The following is a 19,817-nucleotide window of genomic DNA, read 5'->3' on the forward strand; positions in this document are numbered from 1 at the left end:
TTCATTAAAACTCTTTGAAACAATCTTCCAAAAACTGTTATTTCCCTTAAAAGCAAACATAGGAAAGTTGATGAAATTCCTTGCAGTCAGCAAAGTGGTACTGAGACTCAATATGAGAAGACTGAGTTATTAATTAGATGTTAAGAATCTCATTAATTATGGTTTTAAAGTCTTCTTTATAGTCACCTAAAAGATTCGTGTCTAAACAAATTTCCAAATGGCCAGAATACTCTTTAAAAGGTGATAAGAAAATGAGTTAAGAACATTGAAAAATTGCATAATGCCCAGTAAGGCCCAACCTATGTTCACATTGTGGAATTGGAGCTGGCAACAGATGATGTGGTCAGTTTCCTGACAAGTGACAAGGTAAGGCAGGCATTGCTTCAAAGAGCCAGGCCTGGCCAGGCATGGCGGCTTATGCCTGTAATCTCAGCACTTTGTGAGGCCAAGGCAGGTGGATCACTTGAGGCCAGGAGTTCAAGACCAGCCAGGCCAATATGGCGAAACCCTGTCTCTACTAAAAATACAAAAAAATTAGCCAGGCATGGTTGCGCATGCTGTAATCCCAGCTACTCTGGAGGCTGAGGCAGGAGAATCATTTGAACCCTGGAGGTGGAGGTTGCAATGAGCCAAGACTGCACCACTGCACTCCAACCCGGGTGACAGGGTGAGATTCTGTCTCAAAAAACAAAAAACAAAAAAAAAACCCCAAAACCCAAAAAACTAAAAACTCAAAAACAAAGAGCTAGGCCACAGGCAGATCACATCCACAGCACCGGACACACTGGCTCTGCTAGGCTAGCCATGCATGGATGAGATGAAATAATGCTACACGATGATGGTTCTGGTTAGCAAAGCTTTCCCTGCTTGCATGGGCCTGATGATGTGGGTAATGATGTGTGTGTGCGTCTTTAGGATGGTGTTTTGTTATGGCAGCCTGAGCTGACTAAGGTAGAGATGGAGTTCTTATTAATAGAAATATAGAGGAGATAATTGAAACATGGTTGTGGGGAAGGGGTAGCTTTACGGTAGGAACATCAGTAAAAATGTGTTTTTGTATTTGTAATGCATGGAATTGCAAATCGTGCAAATAGATTAGGTGTTTTATAGCTTTTCCAAAATGCTGAATAATGTTACTGAGCAGATAAACTGCTGAACGGATGTTAAGTAGCTGTTTGTGATGACCCCCTTAGTTCCCCTTTTAAGGTAAGAACATCAAATCAATGATGTAACACAAAAGAGGGAACAGGAAGGAAATGCTTTAAAATTTCCAACTTACAAGCCTTTTGAAAAATATTAAAAGAGGAGAAATCTGCAGCCTTTATAGCCTGTTAATGAGAAGTTCTCTTTATATACTTTCAGTACAATGGCTTAAATTTTGTAAAATAGCAGTGTAATTCAGGTCTTATTTTGGGCTCTTTAAGACTGAAAAGTAGAAAAGGCATATTTTTCCTGGATCATAGAAAGAGATTAGATAATTTACCTTATGGCTATATAAAGATCAATTGCCAATGTTTAGAGAAGCATCCAATTCATCAGTGTGGTGTGAAGGCACTATCTTGAAAAGCTCTGAATTCTTGTGTAGGTAATGAGATGGTTATATGCAATAGCTCAATAAGTGAAATAGAGAAAACATTGTGCTTGCTAAAATTTTCTTATTGATTTGAAATGAGAAATTCACTGCAATGTTGAATTAGATATTAGGAAGGCATAGAGAAAAGGTTCTTTAAAGAGACACTATCCTAATAAGTGCTTGAAATTGCAAAGTGTAGCATTATAGTGTTTTAGAATAACAGAAATAAAATCATTAGCTAAAATTTGCTTGTTTTTGCAAATGAGATTTACTATGAACGTTTCCAAAATCCCCTAACACTTGCACTATTTGCCATGTAAGCCTTATGTGCTTCTAGAATTCTCTAATATTTGTACATTGGACAAATATAAAAGACTCATATACCTACATTCAATTGGGTGCTTCTAATAAAATCCAATATTGGCAAGATTCGCTTTCCCATTGTCTCCATTTGCCTCACTGTATCTTCTCTGGTCAGACCGAAAGGTGTTTTATGCTCTAAAAATTGTAACAATAAACTTTTATAGTATTTTCTCCAGACTTCCATTTCAAAATATTTTCTTTAGCAAGCTATAAATGAATATCTCAATATTAATAGATACGAAATCTTTAGTATAGAAACTGGCCGCATCCCTAGACCATATGTATAACAAAGAAAGATCTATGGGGAGAAAGGCAGAGGAGATGCTGCCCTTTAGAAACTATCATTTATTTATTTTGTTGTGTTTCTTGATTGAGAGATCTAAGAGACAGCCTATAACAATTCACCTATCTCTTCAGACTCTGTTTTTCCTGAGTTGTGAAAAAATGCGTCATAAATGTGTCTGATTCTTGTCTTGTTCCTCCTAGGTATTATTCAAGTGTGCAGATCCATTGACTTTGAATGTAGCTCGAAGTTCAGATAAGCCTCAGAGGATACAGTGCCAGACAAAACACAAATACTTAATTATGTGTTTAGAGCTGCAGGAATAAATTTAACCTGGTCATGAATTCAGCCCATAAGTTTGAGATTTCACCTCCATGTGAATATTTTCTTGAGTTTTGAAAGTTTCAACTCAGATTACTGAACACCATTTAACTGTAATACTCTCCAGGAGATCTAAACTCTTGGCTAATTACATAAGAAAAGGGGGGAACAGACATTAATACAACAACAGAGAATACAAGAAATTTAAGATTGTCATTGGCTATATTTTTTATTTCATATAGTAGTTTTATTGCATAATTTTCTTCTACCTCTGCTAATTGATAATGATGAAAACTAGTATTCTTTAAGCACTGTATGATTAGGCATTGATGACTGTGGTGGGTGGGGTAAGATGATTAGATGATTAGAGTGAGGGGGGTGGGCATTCCAGGATCGTGTGTGTTCTTGGGGAAAGATTTCCTGGAACCAGAATTCCAGGTATTGTTAACTAACCCACAAAGAAAATTAGAAGGAGTTAATTTTAACTCAAACATTTTTTGGGGCCCAAAACTCATCACAGGCTACTATATGCTAGACCTTGTACCTGTGAATATCGGCAGCTTCCTGCTTGATATTTTTTCCAAAAATTTTCCATCTTCTTTGTTTTTGAACCCAAGAGTCAAGAGATATTGTTGGGGAGGAAAAGATGACCAGTCAACTGTCTGAGGCAACATGTGGAGTGCTTGAAGATCTGAAATATGACAGAAAAAGAACTAAGAGGCTTTGTTATGGTTTTAATATTTTTAGGGTTTTCCCCCCCAGATTTCAGGAATTGTACTTGGAAAAAATGATAACTATAAAGGTGAAAGGTATGAAGTAAAATTATGTGTATCAAAAGGTCAAATAGGTAACATATCAAAATCATATTTCATTATACTTTTCTTAGTAATCTAAGCATACACAAAGCATAAAAATAAAATATGGCTAGATCACCTGGTCATCTTTCCTCATCTTCAGAATAATAGACATTCAGGACCAGCTTGCAGGCTTATTATTTTTAGCTGTAGCTCTTTAAAAGAGACTTTGATTTTTCTTTTTTTTTTTCAGACGGAGTCTTGCTCTTGTTGCCCAGGCTGGAGTGTAATGGCGCGATTTTGGCTCACTGCAACCTCCGCCTCCCGGGTTCAAGCGATTCTCCTGCTTCAGCCTCCTGAGTAGCTGGGATTACAGGTGCCCGCCACCACGCCCAGCTAATTTTTGTGTTTTTAGTAGAGACGAGGTTTCACCATGTTGGCCAGGCTAGTCTCAAACTCCTGACCTCAGGTGATCTACCTGCCTTGGCCTCCCAAAATGCTGAGATTACAGGCATGAGCCAACATGCTCAGCCGAGAATTTGATTTTTCTCTTCCTAGCTTAAGATGTAAGGAAATAATGTTAGTTATGAAAAAAGGAAAGAGAAAAATTACCAAGTGAGAATTAAAATATAAAGCTAATTAATTTAGTTACCATCCTTCATATAGCCATAGGAGGAAATTTAAAATGATAAATGTACTGACTATTGTAATTAGACTTGGAAATAATTCATGTCATGAAAATGGTTCTAAAACAGACTTAATTCTTAACGACTGTAAGAGCTAATATTTACTGAGTACTTATTTTTTATCTGCCCCTGTTCTAAGAGTTTTGTGTGCATTGTTCTTTGAATTCCGCATGATAACTTAACAAGGTTGGTGCTGTTGTCCTCACTTTATGGATAAGAGGTTGAGGGACACAGATGGGAAGTAACTTGCCTGACAGCACAGCTCCAAAGTAGGCAAAGCCGGATTCACTACCAGGTAGTCTGACTCCAGACACCACAGGCACAGCCACTGCACCCTTCTTTGAGATTGCTTGGCACTAGGTTACTTTTGGGGTAGGGATAAAGGCCCACCTTACAGATGATAAGACTCGTGCTTCAAGAGGTTACAAACATGCCCAAGATCACATATTGAGCAAACAGAGGGACCAGAATTGAAAGCCAAAGTACAAAGGCCAACCTCTTGAGGACCTGGAGGCAAGATTCACTTAATTCGTTTCCATTTTGAGTAACAAGGTTTTGGTTTATTGAAATAGATTTCTCAAACGAAGAGTGATGAACAGAGAGGTTTAATAAGCCCTCTTTGTTTAACACTGCCAGAAAGGGGAAAAGGCAAAATCCCAAATACCATTGAATGATGGTTTAGTTAAAGGTAAAATGTTAACATAGACTCAGAACTCAAATGGTAATGGTTCAAATATAGCCTTCACTATTTGTCTGTAATACTTCTTTTAAAAATAAGACAGTACACCATGAGTGTTTTTTTAAATACCATCCCCCTTTTTAAGCCTCAGAACCTTTTGTCCAAACTAAAATTTTCTGACAAGCCCAATATTAAAATCCAATAAAAAGTAGGGACATTCTGTTTGAATCCTGGCACACTGATCACCCGCCCTCACTACTGAACTCTGTTCTATACCCTACTCACAGATGCCACCTCGAGCTTCTCCACAGAACCTCAGTTTTTCAAAGCACAGTTTGGAAAACACTGCAGTAAGTTATTTGTCACAGTTTGGTTAAGTAAACAGTGTATGTCTGTCAAATTGAGAGTTAAAATATATGCTGATTATTGAAATAATTAAAATATCACAAAATGCCTTTTAAACACACAGAGCAAAAACATCTTAATCCCAAACATGTGTTAGTTTTTCTTTGGTGACTTAGGATCAAGGTCACCCCTTACTGTTAATGAGGGCTAATATTCATCTGGCGCTTCTTCTGTGCCACATACATTATCAGGGTTATCCTTTTCAATCATGGAGTGGAGAGCAGGGCATATTATCAGGCCCACCTTACAGATGATATAGCTGGAGCTTCCAGAGATTCCAAAGTTGCCCAAGATCACACACTGAGCATAGGGACCAGAATTGAAAATCAGGCAGCTGGATGCCAAAGTACAAAGGGTTACCACTCTAAACTATCCTTGTGACAGTCTAGGGTCATGGTTATAAAAATCGACGGGAAACATGCCATAGGAATGCCAGTAAACACTCTCTATCTAGAAAAGTATAGCAAGTGCTCAAGAATTCCCAAACTAACAGAGCGACTTTTAGGCATCTTAAGATACAGATTGCAAGCATTAGATGCTTCTTCTTCTTCTTTTTTTTTTTTCTTTTTTTTGAGATGGAGTCTTGCTCTGTCTACCCAGGCTGGAGTGCAATGGCACTATCTTGGCTCACTGCAAACTCCGCCTCCTGGGTTCAAGCAATTCTTCTGCCTCAGCCTCCCGAGTAGCTAGGATTACAGGCACCTGCCACCACACCCAGCTAATTTTGTATTTTTAGTAGAGATGGGGTTTCTCCAAGTTGGTCAAACTGGTCTTGAACTCCTGACCTCAGGTGATCCACCCATCTTGGCCTCCCAAAGTGTTGGATTACAGGTGTGAGCTACTGCACCTAGTCTTAGATGCTTCTTTAGTTTGTGGTTGTGTTACAAAATGCCTCTTTTTAAAAGGATGGCTCATTTTTATAAACAAGGTAAAAATGTGATTTCTGCTTTTCAATTTCAAAAGTGCAGGAAGTTTCTTTGCTTTTGAAATCTGCAGCTGATCATCACAGATACGCCTCTCTTTGCAAGCGAATACTATTTTGCTGAAATATTAGCAAGGGGAGAGCTTACTAGTTTTACTGAAGTTGCCAGTAACTGGATTGTATGAAAAGGCAGCTGAGTAACCTCGAGATTTGGCATTTTCTGGTGCAGCACTATCACCAAAACCAGCCTGATATTTGAGGACTCTCTTATGTAGATAGATAGCACAAAGACTTTGAATGGTTTACCTCTTCTTGTCCTTAAATATTTGATAGATAAGAGGAGAGCAATACTAATATTGGCAGTGATTAGATGGAATAGAAACGAATGTCAGTACTATACTATGGCTAATTTATTATAAAACATGCTTGCAAAAATGTAAATATTCTCTGTTCCTTCTGATCCTATGTGCTTCATCCCGTGAGTATTTGACCCATTATTAACTTCCAGTTGAAGTTTTAGAATGTAGGAGGCTCCTATATACATACGGTTAAATTTAGAAAAAATTTTTTTTCAAGTATCATTCTTTTTCCATTTGTATGCAGTGTAAATTGCTGTTGTATGAACATTTAGCCTAACAGGTGGTCTATGACCCAAAATGACAATACACTTACCAGATGTTGAATCTCATGTAACATTAATTTGAGTGCTAATTGTTCTCGATTTTGTGCTCATAAACCTCTACCTGTGTCCGAAAAGCTCTGTGCCTCTGATGGATATAAAAGTTAACCAGATTATATTACCCTTCTGTAGGAAAGTCGAATTGATTAAAAAATGTCTTCTTTGCTCCTGTCATTTCGAAACAAACTTGGGAGAAACAGATCTTTTAATGCATTCCTTTACAATTTATCCCAATTGGAGATGAAATTTATATGAGTATGACTGAATTTATCATTAAAAAAAATCAGTTTGCAAGTGTGAACAGCTCCAAATTTTTACCGTTAGCAAAGTGGATGCTTTAGAAAATAATATCAAAGATAGATTATGCAGATTAAATTTCTCTCAGAAACATAGTCTTTCAATTTCTTTTCCCCCAGATGAAAGATGTCAAACATTCACTGAAAGAGGTAAACAGTTTTCCCTTAGTCAGAAATATTTTATTGTACTCCGGAAGGCTGAAACTGACCACCTTGCAAGTCCTCAAGCTATTCTGGATTCTTGACTTTTTGGTATTATTGTCCTCTCCTTAAAAATCATCTTCCTGGAGTTCAGTAGTAGTCTCTCTCTCTCTCTCTCTGACACACACACACACACACACACACACATTCCCCTTTCTCCTCCTGCCTTCTCATTCAGTGCTCCTCACAGCTGTCCCCAGCTCACTGATATTCTCTTCATATATACACCCTTGGGAATATCTCTAGTCTTGTCTTTGGCTACTATTTTTAACCAAAAAATTGGACATCAAAGCTACAGTCGCAGCTGGAAATTTCCACCAAATTCCAACACGGCATTTCCAAATACCTACTGGGACATTGCTATTTGCTTATCACTCCAAAAGTTAGTTAAAATAGAGCAAATATATTCCTCAAAAGTGATTTTCATAATCTCTACAACTTCTCTTTTCCTTTTTTTTCGCCAGCCTGTTATGAGGATAGCCATTATTCACCCAATTATTCTGGCTTAAAAATTTGAAGCCATTGTTGACTTTTCTTTCCTCTTATTCCCCATTTAGTGAGTCTCTCAAAAACTAATTAAACCTGCACATTGCCGTGCATCCCATATCAGCCTGTTTCTTTGCATTATCATTGCTATTATCTTGGTCAAATTTCTCATCACATAACATCTGGATTATTGAAGAGTTTCCCCACCAGTCTCATTGCTACCAGTGTTGTTTCATGCCGATACATCGCTACATCACCACTCGATGAATATTTTTGATACATCACCTGCCTTTTCCACTGTCACATCCTTCCTCAGGAACTCTGGAGACTTTTCCTTTCCTGGCATTCAAGGCTCTCTGCAGTGTGCATCTGCTTCACAGTCTATCCATGATTCTTGCATTTTCTCTAGTATCAACCTTTATAACCAGCTCTGCTGATTTCACTGCCTGTGCTTATCTGGCCTCTGAACTTTTGCTTGTGATTTTCCACTCAGAAACAACTACCTAGTCTCCCCATTTTTCCTTTATTCAATCACTGTCCTTCCAGATGTGTCTAAGTCCCATCTAGCTCATAAAGGATTTCCTGAATATTACAGTATCTTCCAATCTTCCATTCAAACTCTTTTTTTTTTTTTTTTTTTTGAGACGGAGTCTCGCTCTGTCGCCCAGGCTGGAGTGCAGTGGCGCGATCTCGGCTCACTGCAAGCTCCGCCTCCTGGGTTCACACCATTCTCCTGCCTCAGCCTCTTGAGTAGCTGGGACTACAGGTGCCTGCCACCACACCTGGCTAATATTTGTATTTTCAGTAGAGAAGGGGTTATGTTAGCCAGGATGGTCTCGATCTCCTGACCTCGTGATCCACCCGCCTTGGCCTCCCAAAGTGGTGAGATTACAGGCGTCAGCCACCTTTTTGAGTGGGAGTTTCACTCTTGTTGCCCAGGCTGGAGTGCAATGGCGCCATCTCGGCTCACTGCAACCTCTACCTCCTGGGTTCAAGCGATTCTCCTGCCTCAGCCTCTTGAGTTGCTGAGATTACAGGCACCTGCCACCGTGCCCCGCTAATTTTTGTTATTTTTAGTAGAGACAGGGTTTCGCCTTGTTGGGCAGGCTGGTCTCGAGCTCCTGATCTCAGGTGATCCACCCACCTGGGCCTCCCAAAGTGCTGCGATTACAGGCGTGAGACACCGTGCTCGGCCTCAAACTTGTAAAGAACATTTATGTTCACTCCAGAGTGAATCTCCTGTTTCATAGGGGCATGTCTTAACACCCTGACAAATCTTAATCATCTTCAGGATCCCATCTTTTTTGTTTAATTTTTGGTTTTCATTTTTGAAACAGGGTCTTACTCTGTCACTTATGCTGGAGTGCAGTAATGCAATCATAGCTCACTGTAACCTTGAACTTCTGGGCTCAGGCAGTCCTCCTGCCTGAGCCTCCAGAGAAGCTGAGAGTAAAGGTACATGTCCCCATGCCCAGTTAATATATTTTTGTTTAATTTTTAGTAGAGATGGGGTCTTACTATGTTGCTCAAAGTTGTCTTGAGCTCCTGGCCTCAAGCGATCCCCCTGCCTTGGGCCTCCCAAATCACTGAGATTACAGGTGTGAGCCACTGTGCCTGGCCACATCTTTAAATTATCTTCATGCCTCAAGCACCTAGCAGATGCTCAATCAACATTTGAATTTAACCTGAAAACATACATTCCCAAATCTTGAATTTTTAATGGTCCAAATAGGAATAGAACTGCAAAAAATCAAAACTAATAAAATATCTAGAGCTTCTGAGATATGATTTATTTTCTGTTACTAAACTTAGAAAAAAAATCACATTATCTTTGTTCTTCATTTTGCCTAAACCCCAAATGGGTTCTGTTCACCTTATGAAGGGTGAGTGAAATAAAATAATTTGTACTGGGTGACTCAGTAGAGTAGATGCTCAAATGAACAGAGCAGCTTTGCCTGGATGGAAAAATTAGTTTCATAGTTGGCTTGCTGCAGCTTTTTCTCTGGGAAATATGAACTCAGTCACAAAAGATTGGATTAATGGGGAGAGTTTGGCTTAGTGCAACCGTCGGCAGCACCAGAAAAACATCTGCAAAAACATGAAATATAGACTGTAGATCAACAGACTCATCTATATATGTGAGGGATAGCTGTATTTGTTATGTAGTTAAATATCCATAAAATAAATTTTAAGCTGTATGGAAGTAAAGCACTAAGCATAGACACCATTGTTATCTGTATTTTTTGTTGGACACCTCATCATAACCACAGCCAACAGATCATGAAGGAATATTGCAAAGCAGTTTCTTAAAAAGAAAAATCATAGAGATTTAAAAACTCTTTTAGAAAGATGCAGATTTGTTGGGGTCTATGATTACTTTTCTATAAGTTTCATTTTCTCCTCTCTTTTCTGGTGTCTGTGTCATTTCCCTGAACTTTGTCCATAACAAAATGTTCTGACATTTAGGTTAAAGCAACATCTCATTTTTAAAGGTCCCAATTGTTTAGTGTGAGATAGGACCATGTAAGTTTTATATGACTCCTTTTTACTGATCAGTTTCAGACTTTCGTTTCTACAGTACCTTTGTAATGCCAACACTTTGTCATTACTTCTTTCTCAATCATGTTCTAAGTTTTATTTTGTACTCTTTTTAATGCTAATATTTCTATCTTGGAAGTTATCCACAAATTCACATCAGCAAGAAAATAGCAAAAGGTGGCAACTTTGAAGCAAAGTTGTTATTATTATTGCCCCCATAAATAATAAAATTGTTTCTACTTTTAAAAACAGATAGTATATTTTGATTTTTGTATTTGATATCTGAGAAAGCCATATGTATACTATATAGATAATAAATTGTACAATAAATTATATTTCCCTTTGACCTACATTGTAATTTCAGAGTTATAGACAGAAATAGAAAAAAAATTGGTTTTCATTCCGGAGATTCCTAATTTTCACTTCAGGCTGGTGGTCTACTTCTCCAAGATCAATTTTTGTATATTTAAGTTTTCTCTTGTAACCCACATAAAAACTTAGAAAGACACATAATCCCACAGGAATTTTATACACAGCTCATTTCTCTTTCATTTGAAATTCTTATTGATTCCAAAGTTTTATGTTTAATGAGCTGTATTGGATCTTTATTCTGGGCTTTATTACACTGAAGTTCCTTGATCCTACTTTTATCAAAGTAGACTAGAGACAATACAAACATTAAAGATATTAAATACAAACATTAAAGATTCCCTCTCAATGTTTATTAGACTCACATCACTGGAACTGATGTCTTCTTACACTGTATGAGAGTTGGAATGATCACTGGTTAATTGGCTATCTGGCATGCATTTCTCTCCTCCTCCCCTTTTTATTCCTTGGTGAATTCTCTCAATCACCCCCTACTCTAAAAGTGAGACCCAATTGACCAAGTCAATCAATCCATGCCATTTCCCTCGGTCCCAGTTATTGGTTCAATCATAAGCATATGATGCAGTTTGGGCCAATGCAGAAGAGTGGGCTCCGGGAATCGTGTGGAAGGGGCACTCTTGTTCCTTGGTACAGTGAGATTTGAGATCTGTAATGACATTTGAGAATGTTGCTATTATATTCAAGAACCTAGCACTTGAGGGCATGGTAGAGTTATCGGAACACCAGGTAGAATTTGAGAATAAATTCTCAAGTTGACTGTGGAAACAGAGTGGTGAGAGATAGTAAGTGAGCTATTGGTTGGATCAAGCTATGCTTAAAAGCAGTCCCACCTGTGGATCTTCAAGTTATGTAAATCAGTGTGTTCCAATGTGTTTTACCCCTTTAAAACTGACTTCAGTAAGTCAGTTTGAGCTGTGATTCCCACCACTTGAAACCAAAGATTCCTTATACAGGGGTTTAGCTAGTAGTTCAATATATCTTACAAATAATATAGGATCCTTACTATAGATGAGATGTAAGACAGAGATGAAACTGTCATGTTGAATTTCTAGGAAGCATGTTTTTCTTATTTAAGAAAAATAACAGTTGGGGGATTTGGAATGATTACTTTTTACAGCTAGCACAAAGGTAGCAATATTGAATACATCCTGGTGATGCCATTATTACAACATTATTATAATATTATCACTGGTAACTAGACTTACCTTTATAAGTATAATAAAAATAATAAATGTTTAACATAATCTTTCTGGACCTAAATTTTAATTATTATTTTCCCACTTTGGGTTAAATTCTACATCTCACAGAAAATGACTTGTGGGTAGTTAAATTTAAACATCGCACAGTAAAAGTCATGTGATCTCAAAGCCTTAATTTTCCTTTCTATCCAGACTGGTAACCTATTCACTTGTTTATTTGTGTATATTTCCCTTTGTTCTGGAAGCGTAATGACTTGCCCTACATAAATTCATAAGAGATGAGAAAAAGTGTAAAGTAGTGTGTTTGAAGAAAATAGATCAAAAGAAAAATTAAGAGAGACGATGAAGCCATAAGTAAGATTAATACACAAAATGTATTTTATAAGGTCCTGTATATTTGCTAAAAGTAAAGAGGATCAAATATGTCATTCACAATGTTCTTAATTAAAAAACTTCTATCATCACAGAAAATCACTGTGATTTCCTTTCCTGAGAACAGACTTTCTTTTTTGCTTTTTGTTGAAATTGGTTTATAAGTACTATAACTTTTCATGTAATAAGCTGAATTATTAATGATAATTTAAAAACAAAGAATTATCATGTATGAAATTATTATTACTCATGAATTATCATGATTGATAAGCAAATAATCTTATCAGAAATTTCCTGTAGTTAACATATATACCAATTTTGAAAGTCAGCAAGGCTTTGATTTAGAATTTGAGATGAGATGCTGCTTTATATATGGAAATCTAAGAGATACCTTGATATATAGATATTAGATATTGCTATCCACTCTTCACTATTAGTAATTAGTTTGGTTGTGATGAAACAACTTTTAATCTGTTTTATTCCTGTTAACCTCAGAAACAAAATAACTGTTTTTGACCACTATTATTATTATCTATGGCTTTGGAACTTTAGGACAAAGTAATAAGACCTGAAATAAAAATGAGAGAGATATAAACATTGGAAGTAAAGAGACCACCGTATTATTACTTAATAATAGATGGCTGTAGAAAATCCAAGACGATAAACTGAAAATCAGTTAGTATAGACAAGAGTTCACTAAGGTATCAAAAGAGAAAATATATAAAACTCAATACAAACATGTAAGATTTAAAGCTTGACATGGTGGTACATGTCAATAGTCCTACCTACTTAGAAGGCTGAGGTGTGAGGATTGCTTGAGGCCAGGAGTTCAATGATGTAATGTGCTATGAACACACCTGCAAATAGCCACTCAAAAATAGCCATTGTTTGAGACCCCATCTCAAACAAACACACAAACAACAAACCATGTAAGATTTAAAAACCCAAAATATATAGATATGATAAAATATGCAGTATATTGTAAACAATGGTTTGATCCATAATAGAAAAAAAATATTAGAAATAAGCTTAGTAAGATGTATAATTTTGATAAATAATTTGATTACCTAATTTACTTGACAAATATTTTTAGGCTCTTCTTGCAAGAATTTACAAATATAAGTCAGACATTAGAATGAAAAGGTAAGATAATAGAGGGCATGGTGTTGTTTACTATTTGGTGCCTGTAGTACATAAGTAAACAGTCAACTATAATACAGCATGGTACACTATTAAGTTAAGGTGAAATCGGGGTATCAGTAAAATGATAGAGATAAAAATTTGAATGATTGACAAAGGGAGAATAAACTTGTTTGACTTGTTTGGGGCCTAGACTAGAATTTTTTTTTTCCTCTGGGAATTTTAACTATAGGCATGTGGGTTAAGGTTTGAGTTTATGCTACCTGGGTAGTTTAGGAACTCTCATGTCTAGGAATAAACTGCTCTGATTGGTAACATTCTATGTATGATATGGAAAAAGCAAAAGAAAATCCTCTGGGGAAGGATGCAAAATTACCCTAGACTGCACAGGATTCTCACAGATCAAGCCCCACTGAATAATGGCTTACACCTTACACACAGGAGTGGAAAAACACGCAAAGATACAATTTTCAGTGAGTGAGAGATGGTGTGGTATCATAGAAAGATATTTGGTCTTTCTTCCTAGTTTCTGGCACAAAGCTCCTAAGACCTTTAGAATTACCTGAATTTGATAAGGATGATAGGAGTGTCTTTTGTTCTAATGAAGCAACATTTGGAAGGCCTATAATAGCTTCAGGGTGGGGCTGGTCACTAGAAAAACCAACCAACCTCCAGGGAGGAAATAGGGACTAAAGACTGAGTTAGTCACTAATAGTCAATTATTTAATCAATCATGCCTACATAATGAAATCTCAATAAAAGCTTCTTAACAGCAGGGCTTGGAGAACTTCTGGGTTAGTGAACACATTGAAGTTCTAGGAGGGTGATATTCCCAGAAAAGATATGAAAGCTCTGTGCACCCTCCGTCCTCTGTCATGCATTTCTCTATACATGCTTCTCTTTCATTTGGCTGTTTCTAAGTTGTACCCTTTACTTGCTATTACTGCATTGACTATTTTTGTTGCTATTATGGTATTTTGTTGCTATTGTGTTGCTAAATGGTAAGTCCTGAGTTTTGTGAGTTGGTCTAGCAAATTATCAAAGCTGAGAAGGGGATTATGAGAACCCTTGATTTATAGTTGCTTGGTCAGAAGCATAGGAGGCCTGGGACTTTATTTATTTATTTATTTATTTACTTATTTTTTTGAGACAGAGCTTTGCTCTGTCGCCCAGACTGGAGTGCAATGGCGTGATCTCGGCTTACTGCAACCTCCACCTTCTGGGTTCAAGCCATTCCCCTGCCTCAGCCTCCTAGGTAGCTGGGACTACAGGCATGGGCCACTATGGCTGGCTAATTTTTTTTTTGTATTTTTAGTAGAGAGAGGGTTTCACCATGCTGGCCAGGATGGACTCAAACTCCTGACCTCAAGTGATCTACCTGCTTCAGCCTCCCAAAGTGCTGGGATTATTATAACTGGTATCTAAAGTGGAGGGGAGTGCTATGGGACTGAGTCTTTAACCTACAGGGTTTCCAGGTAGTTAGTGTCAGAATTGAATTGCAATATTGAACACCTAGTTAGTGTCAGAAAGCTAGAGAAATAGTGGTGTGGAAAACCCTACATATCTGACATCAGAATATTGCGAGAAAAAAAAAATCACTTTAGAATTGGTATCAAGTAGGATTTGCTAGAATGGCCCTGACTCACAGAAGCATGTGGTTTGGGAAGAGAAAGGATGAAACAGTGAGGGAGGAGGAACCTTTGATTGGTTATACATGGTTTGGAGCAGCAGCTGTGCTTCAGTTAGTTACTAAATGTAAAAGTTACCAATGGAATTTAGAGGTGAATCTGATTCCCAGCCTTTTGGTTTGCTGAATACATAGGGTAATACAAACTAATAGAAAAAATAAAATATACAATCCCTTGGCTATTATTATCTATAAGAGCTAAAATGAAATTAAAAATGACTTCCAGGTTAAACTTCAATGCTGAACCAAGCACAGATTTCAGTTGAGCTGAACTTCAGCCACTAGCGCCCAAAGTCTCTCAAGGGGGGAAATCATGCAGAAACAACTGAGAGTACATTTAATATCTCTGATTACTAAGAAGGTGGTCCACATTGAGGGGAGGGCAAAACCGAGAAACTACAAAAACTAGCGGTTAGAGTGTAAATATATATACTCAGGGGGTATATTTTATTTTGTAGATCAGTGTCATCAGCTTCCTTTACTAAAATGCATTGTAAGAATGACTAACTTAAAAAAAAGTAACTGTTTTTAAATTTTGTAGAGTAGGAAGGCATGTTTGGGTGGATATAGGATCCACTGCTCACTATGGAACCATTGCAGATGGGTATACATCATCAAGACACACAGCAAGTTATTCCTGAAAGAACAGCCAGCCTGGTGGACTAAATAAAAGTGACTGTAAGATCTGTTTATCCTGGGAAGGGGGACTGTCCAACTCCCCCTATAAATGACAAGTGGGAAATCCCAGATGAAGCAGCTGATATGTTTCATATGCAAGCCACGTAAGATTGGCTTCATAATAAGCAGGATATTTATCCACTAAATATGCCCATTACCTGGGTCATGGTAAATTGGTGCCCCATGTAACTTAACTGTTGCAAAATGGAGCAACAGTTCTTATGAAATTTGCTTTCTCACCTTCCCTTCATGGGTCTTACAGATGCTATAAAAACATTAGATTATGTAACAAGAGAATGAGGAGAGGTAGAAGGGAGAGGCAAAGGATTTGTCCCCATGATTTGGAAATTGTTAAGTGGTTATTAAGACATGGGGTGAATAAAGCAAACATTGATAGGAGCAAACAATAGGGAAGAAGGAGAAAGTCAAAGGATTCACCTCTGCAGGTGGAAACCTTTAGATGGTTATTAAGAAATGGGATAAATAGATGGACATTGACGAGGATGAAACAAAAGTCTTAATACAGCACTATACAAGGTTGGGTGGACCAAAGGGATCCTCTGCCAGTCCCTCAATAATAAAGGGCCCCTAACAAGTTCTATTTACCCCAATGTTAAGACAGAGCAGAGACCCCCTCTTTGGAGTCTGTGGGCCTCCTTAAGTATGAAAATGAGAAAAATATCTTAAGTTTCTTCAAAAAAAGTTTCAGGCACCTAGCTAGCCCTGAAAAGTAAAGTAAATAAATAACTTGATAAGCAAAAATATAGTAATAGCTTAAAACAATAGCCAAAAAAGTTAGAATCACAGAAGGTTTGGTTCTCCTATAAAACCTAAAAATAACATCTTAATATATGTCTCTGAGTTGTTTTTCAGAAATCCAGACCCCCCACCCCCTGCAACAAATGGATCCCCTGGCATATAAACCTCAGATAAAGGAGAACTGAGGACTGCACTCTAACTATGATTCTTGGTTTTAAATGTCTTCCTGAGGGGCCTGGAGGAAGTCACACCCACATGCCAGAGCTAACGTTCTTTTCTGCTGACCTCAAATTTTAAAAGAAAGCTTCTATTTGTTAACCAATTACAAATTAAAAAATCTTTAAATCTACTTATGACCCAGGAGCCCCTGCTTCAAGATATTCTGCCCTTTTAGGCCAAAACCAATGTATACTCTCCATGCATTATGATTTTGCTTATAACTTCTGCCTTCCTAAAATTTACCCTTGCCTTTAAAAACTGTTGCCTGCAATACGTTGGGGAGTTTGGAACTTAAGTGTTAGCTGCCTGATCCTTCTTGCTTGGTGCCCTGCAAATAAAACCTTTCTTTCTCCTACTATAAACCTTGATGTAAATATCTGGTCATAATGTAACAAGCAAGTGAACCCCAGTTTGGTTCATAAAAGTGTGAGGATTTTAAAAAGCTGGAAGGCAAATATTACAATGAGAAACCTGGTCTGTAGTCATCTGGGGCAACAGACAGGCAGACTAATCAAAATAATTATTGACAAAAGGGCCAGAGTCTCTTAGCTTGACCCCTGGCTGCAAACCCAAAATCTTATGCAAATGAATAGGTAAAATGGTGAAGAAAAGGTTATGGAATTTTTTGACACGGAAGCATCATGCACTATGGTAGCAAAATTTGTTGGTGAAACCCTAACACAGACTACAATTACACTGAAAGAATATAGAAATGCAAGTGCTAAGAGTAATGTCCTTTTAAAATAATATTTGGTCTTTGTCCCCAGTTCCTGACACAGCTTCTAAAATGACTGAAATTTCCTGAGTGATAGGAGCGTCTTTTGTTATTCATAACAAGCCTCTTTCAGCCCTATCTGAGTATATGCTAGAGGTGACTCTTGCTGGGCCCTTAGATAGCTTCAGGACGAGGGCAATTTGTCAAAGAAACCAACCATGTGATTAGAGGCTTGGAATGTTCAGCTTCCTGCCTCCCCCACCTCTGGAGAGAGGAGAGATGCTGGAGACTGAGTTAATCGCCAATGACCACTAATTTAAACAAGGATGCCTATATAATGAAAAATCCATAAAAACCCATAGCAGTTGGGGTTTGGAGACCTACCAGGGTGGTGAACACATCATGGTGCAGGGAGAATGGCATACCAAACAGAGCCTGGAGGCTCTACATCTCTCACCCCTACTATCTTGCTCTGTGCATCTCTTCCATTTGGCTGTTCCTGAATGATATCCCTTATAATACACCAATACAAGCAAGCATTTTCCTGAGCACAGCGAACAAATTACTCAACATGAGGAGGGGGTTGTGAAAACTCCTGATTTGTAGCTGGTTGATCTAGAAGTATTGCAACTGGTATCTAAAATGGGCACAGTTTTGTCATACTGAAGCCTTCAACTTGTGGAACCTGACACTAACTCTATGTGGATAGTTATCAGAATTGAATTGAATCTTTGGACATCCAGTTGGTTTTGGAGAATGGGAGAATTGATTGGTTTTTGAGAAAATACCCCAGAGATGGCAAAACAACAAATAGCAGAATTAGCTTTCCGAAATCTTGAGAAATAGCACTATTAGATACAAAATATAAAATGTGTGTAAAGTACTAAATATAATAAAAATCACAGGAATAAAACTAAGTTTTTAAAAGTTGCCTTGAAAAAGATTTTAAACACATGGACACATAGAAGGGAAAAACACACACTGGGGCCCCATGAGACAAGTTTATCTGTATAACTTGAACATGTACCTCTGAACTTAAAATAAATGTTAAATTTAACAAAAGGGCTGGGGGCAGTGGCTTATGCCTGTAATCCTAGCACTTTGGGAGGCTGAGGCAGGCGGATTGTCTGAGCTCAGGAGAGACCAGCCTGGGCAACATGATGAAACCTTGTCTCTACTAGCATACAAAAAATTAGCTGGGTGTGGTGGCACGTGCCTGTAATCACAGCTACTCGGGAGGCTGAGGCAGGAGAATTGCTTGACCCCGGGAGGTGGAGGTTGCAGTGAGCTGAGATCATGCCACGGCACTCCAGCCTGGGTGACAGAGAGAGACTCCATCTCAAAAGATAAAAATAAAAAAAATAAGCAAATTACATAAAAAAAAGTTCTCAAGAGAACTTCTAGGAGTGGAAAAACAATTATTGGAATGAATCTTGAATCTATTAAGGATGATCTAGACAGAGCTAAAGGAAGGATGAGAATGCAGATCTGAGAAAATTTCAAAATGAAGCAGACAAAGACATGGAGAACATGGAGAATTTAATAAGCAGCCTCAATGATCTGGAGGGTAGAATAAATAAAAGTAACAAATGTCCAGTTAAAATTCTTAAATGAGAGAATAGAAAGAATCAGGGACTAAAGTATTAAAAAGGAAATGGATTGCAGTTTTTCAGAATTTAGGAAAGACTTGACCCCTTAGATTACGAACACAGTGACTAAGCAGGTTAAGAAAAAAAAAGTTATTCCTGGACACATCTGTAGTTAAACTGTAGAACTTCAAATGAAGACATGATCTTAAAAGCATCAGAGATAAAAGAAGATTATCTACAAAGGAATGAGATCTGACTTCCCAACAGCAGTGACACAAGTCAGAAGACAGTGAAATAATATCTTCAAGGCACCAATATTTTAGATTAGAAATTTATAACCTGTTGAACTGTTATCTAAGAACTAGGGTGAATTAGAGACATTTTAGACAATCAGAAATGAAGGGAGTATACTTCCAACAGACTCTCACTTTGGGAACTTCCAAAGGATGCACTTTGGAAAGAAGGAAATAAAATTCAGAAGAACTGAAATGTGAGAAAAAATTGGTAGACATGTGTATATAATAATTATAGATAAATGTTGATTATGTAAACACATTTATGACCATAATAATTAATTTAAGGATGGTGTCAGGGAAAATATCAGGTTAGAATAAAAATATATTATGTATCATATTAGGGGGTGATTTTCGTTAAAGTATTCTATGACCTTTATCTCGCTCAGTTGATAATCATGAAATTCCGATTTTGTTAAGATATCTATGTTTACAATAACATTTAATGTTATTGTAAACAAAGAAAAGAATGAATGAAAGAAATCTTGAAGAATATGAGAGAAGGCAGGTTAGGAAGGGGGAGAAGCATGTGGACTAAAGCCTATAATAT

At 37.5% G+C, this 19,817-nt stretch overlaps 1 protein-coding gene across 1 annotated transcript in view; it reads right to left on the reverse strand.

Moving 5' to 3' along the window:
- Positions 1 to 19,817, reverse strand: part of SPATA16 (spermatogenesis associated 16) — a 258,898-nt gene that overhangs the window by 33,521 nt on the left and 205,560 nt on the right. The window contains exons 7-8 of the mRNA XM_002814293.4: positions 3,085 to 3,231; positions 1,962 to 2,071 (exon numbers count right to left, since the gene is read on the reverse strand). Of these exons, the coding sequence (XP_002814339.1) occupies positions 1,962 to 2,071; positions 3,085 to 3,231 (257 nt within the window). The remainder of the gene's footprint in view (positions 1 to 1,961; positions 2,072 to 3,084; positions 3,232 to 19,817) is intronic.

The sequence above is a fragment of the Pongo abelii genome, chromosome 2 (assembly GCF_028885655.2).
Source record: "Pongo abelii isolate AG06213 chromosome 2, NHGRI_mPonAbe1-v2.0_pri, whole genome shotgun sequence".
Taxonomy (NCBI): domain Eukaryota; kingdom Metazoa; phylum Chordata; class Mammalia; order Primates; family Hominidae; genus Pongo; species Pongo abelii.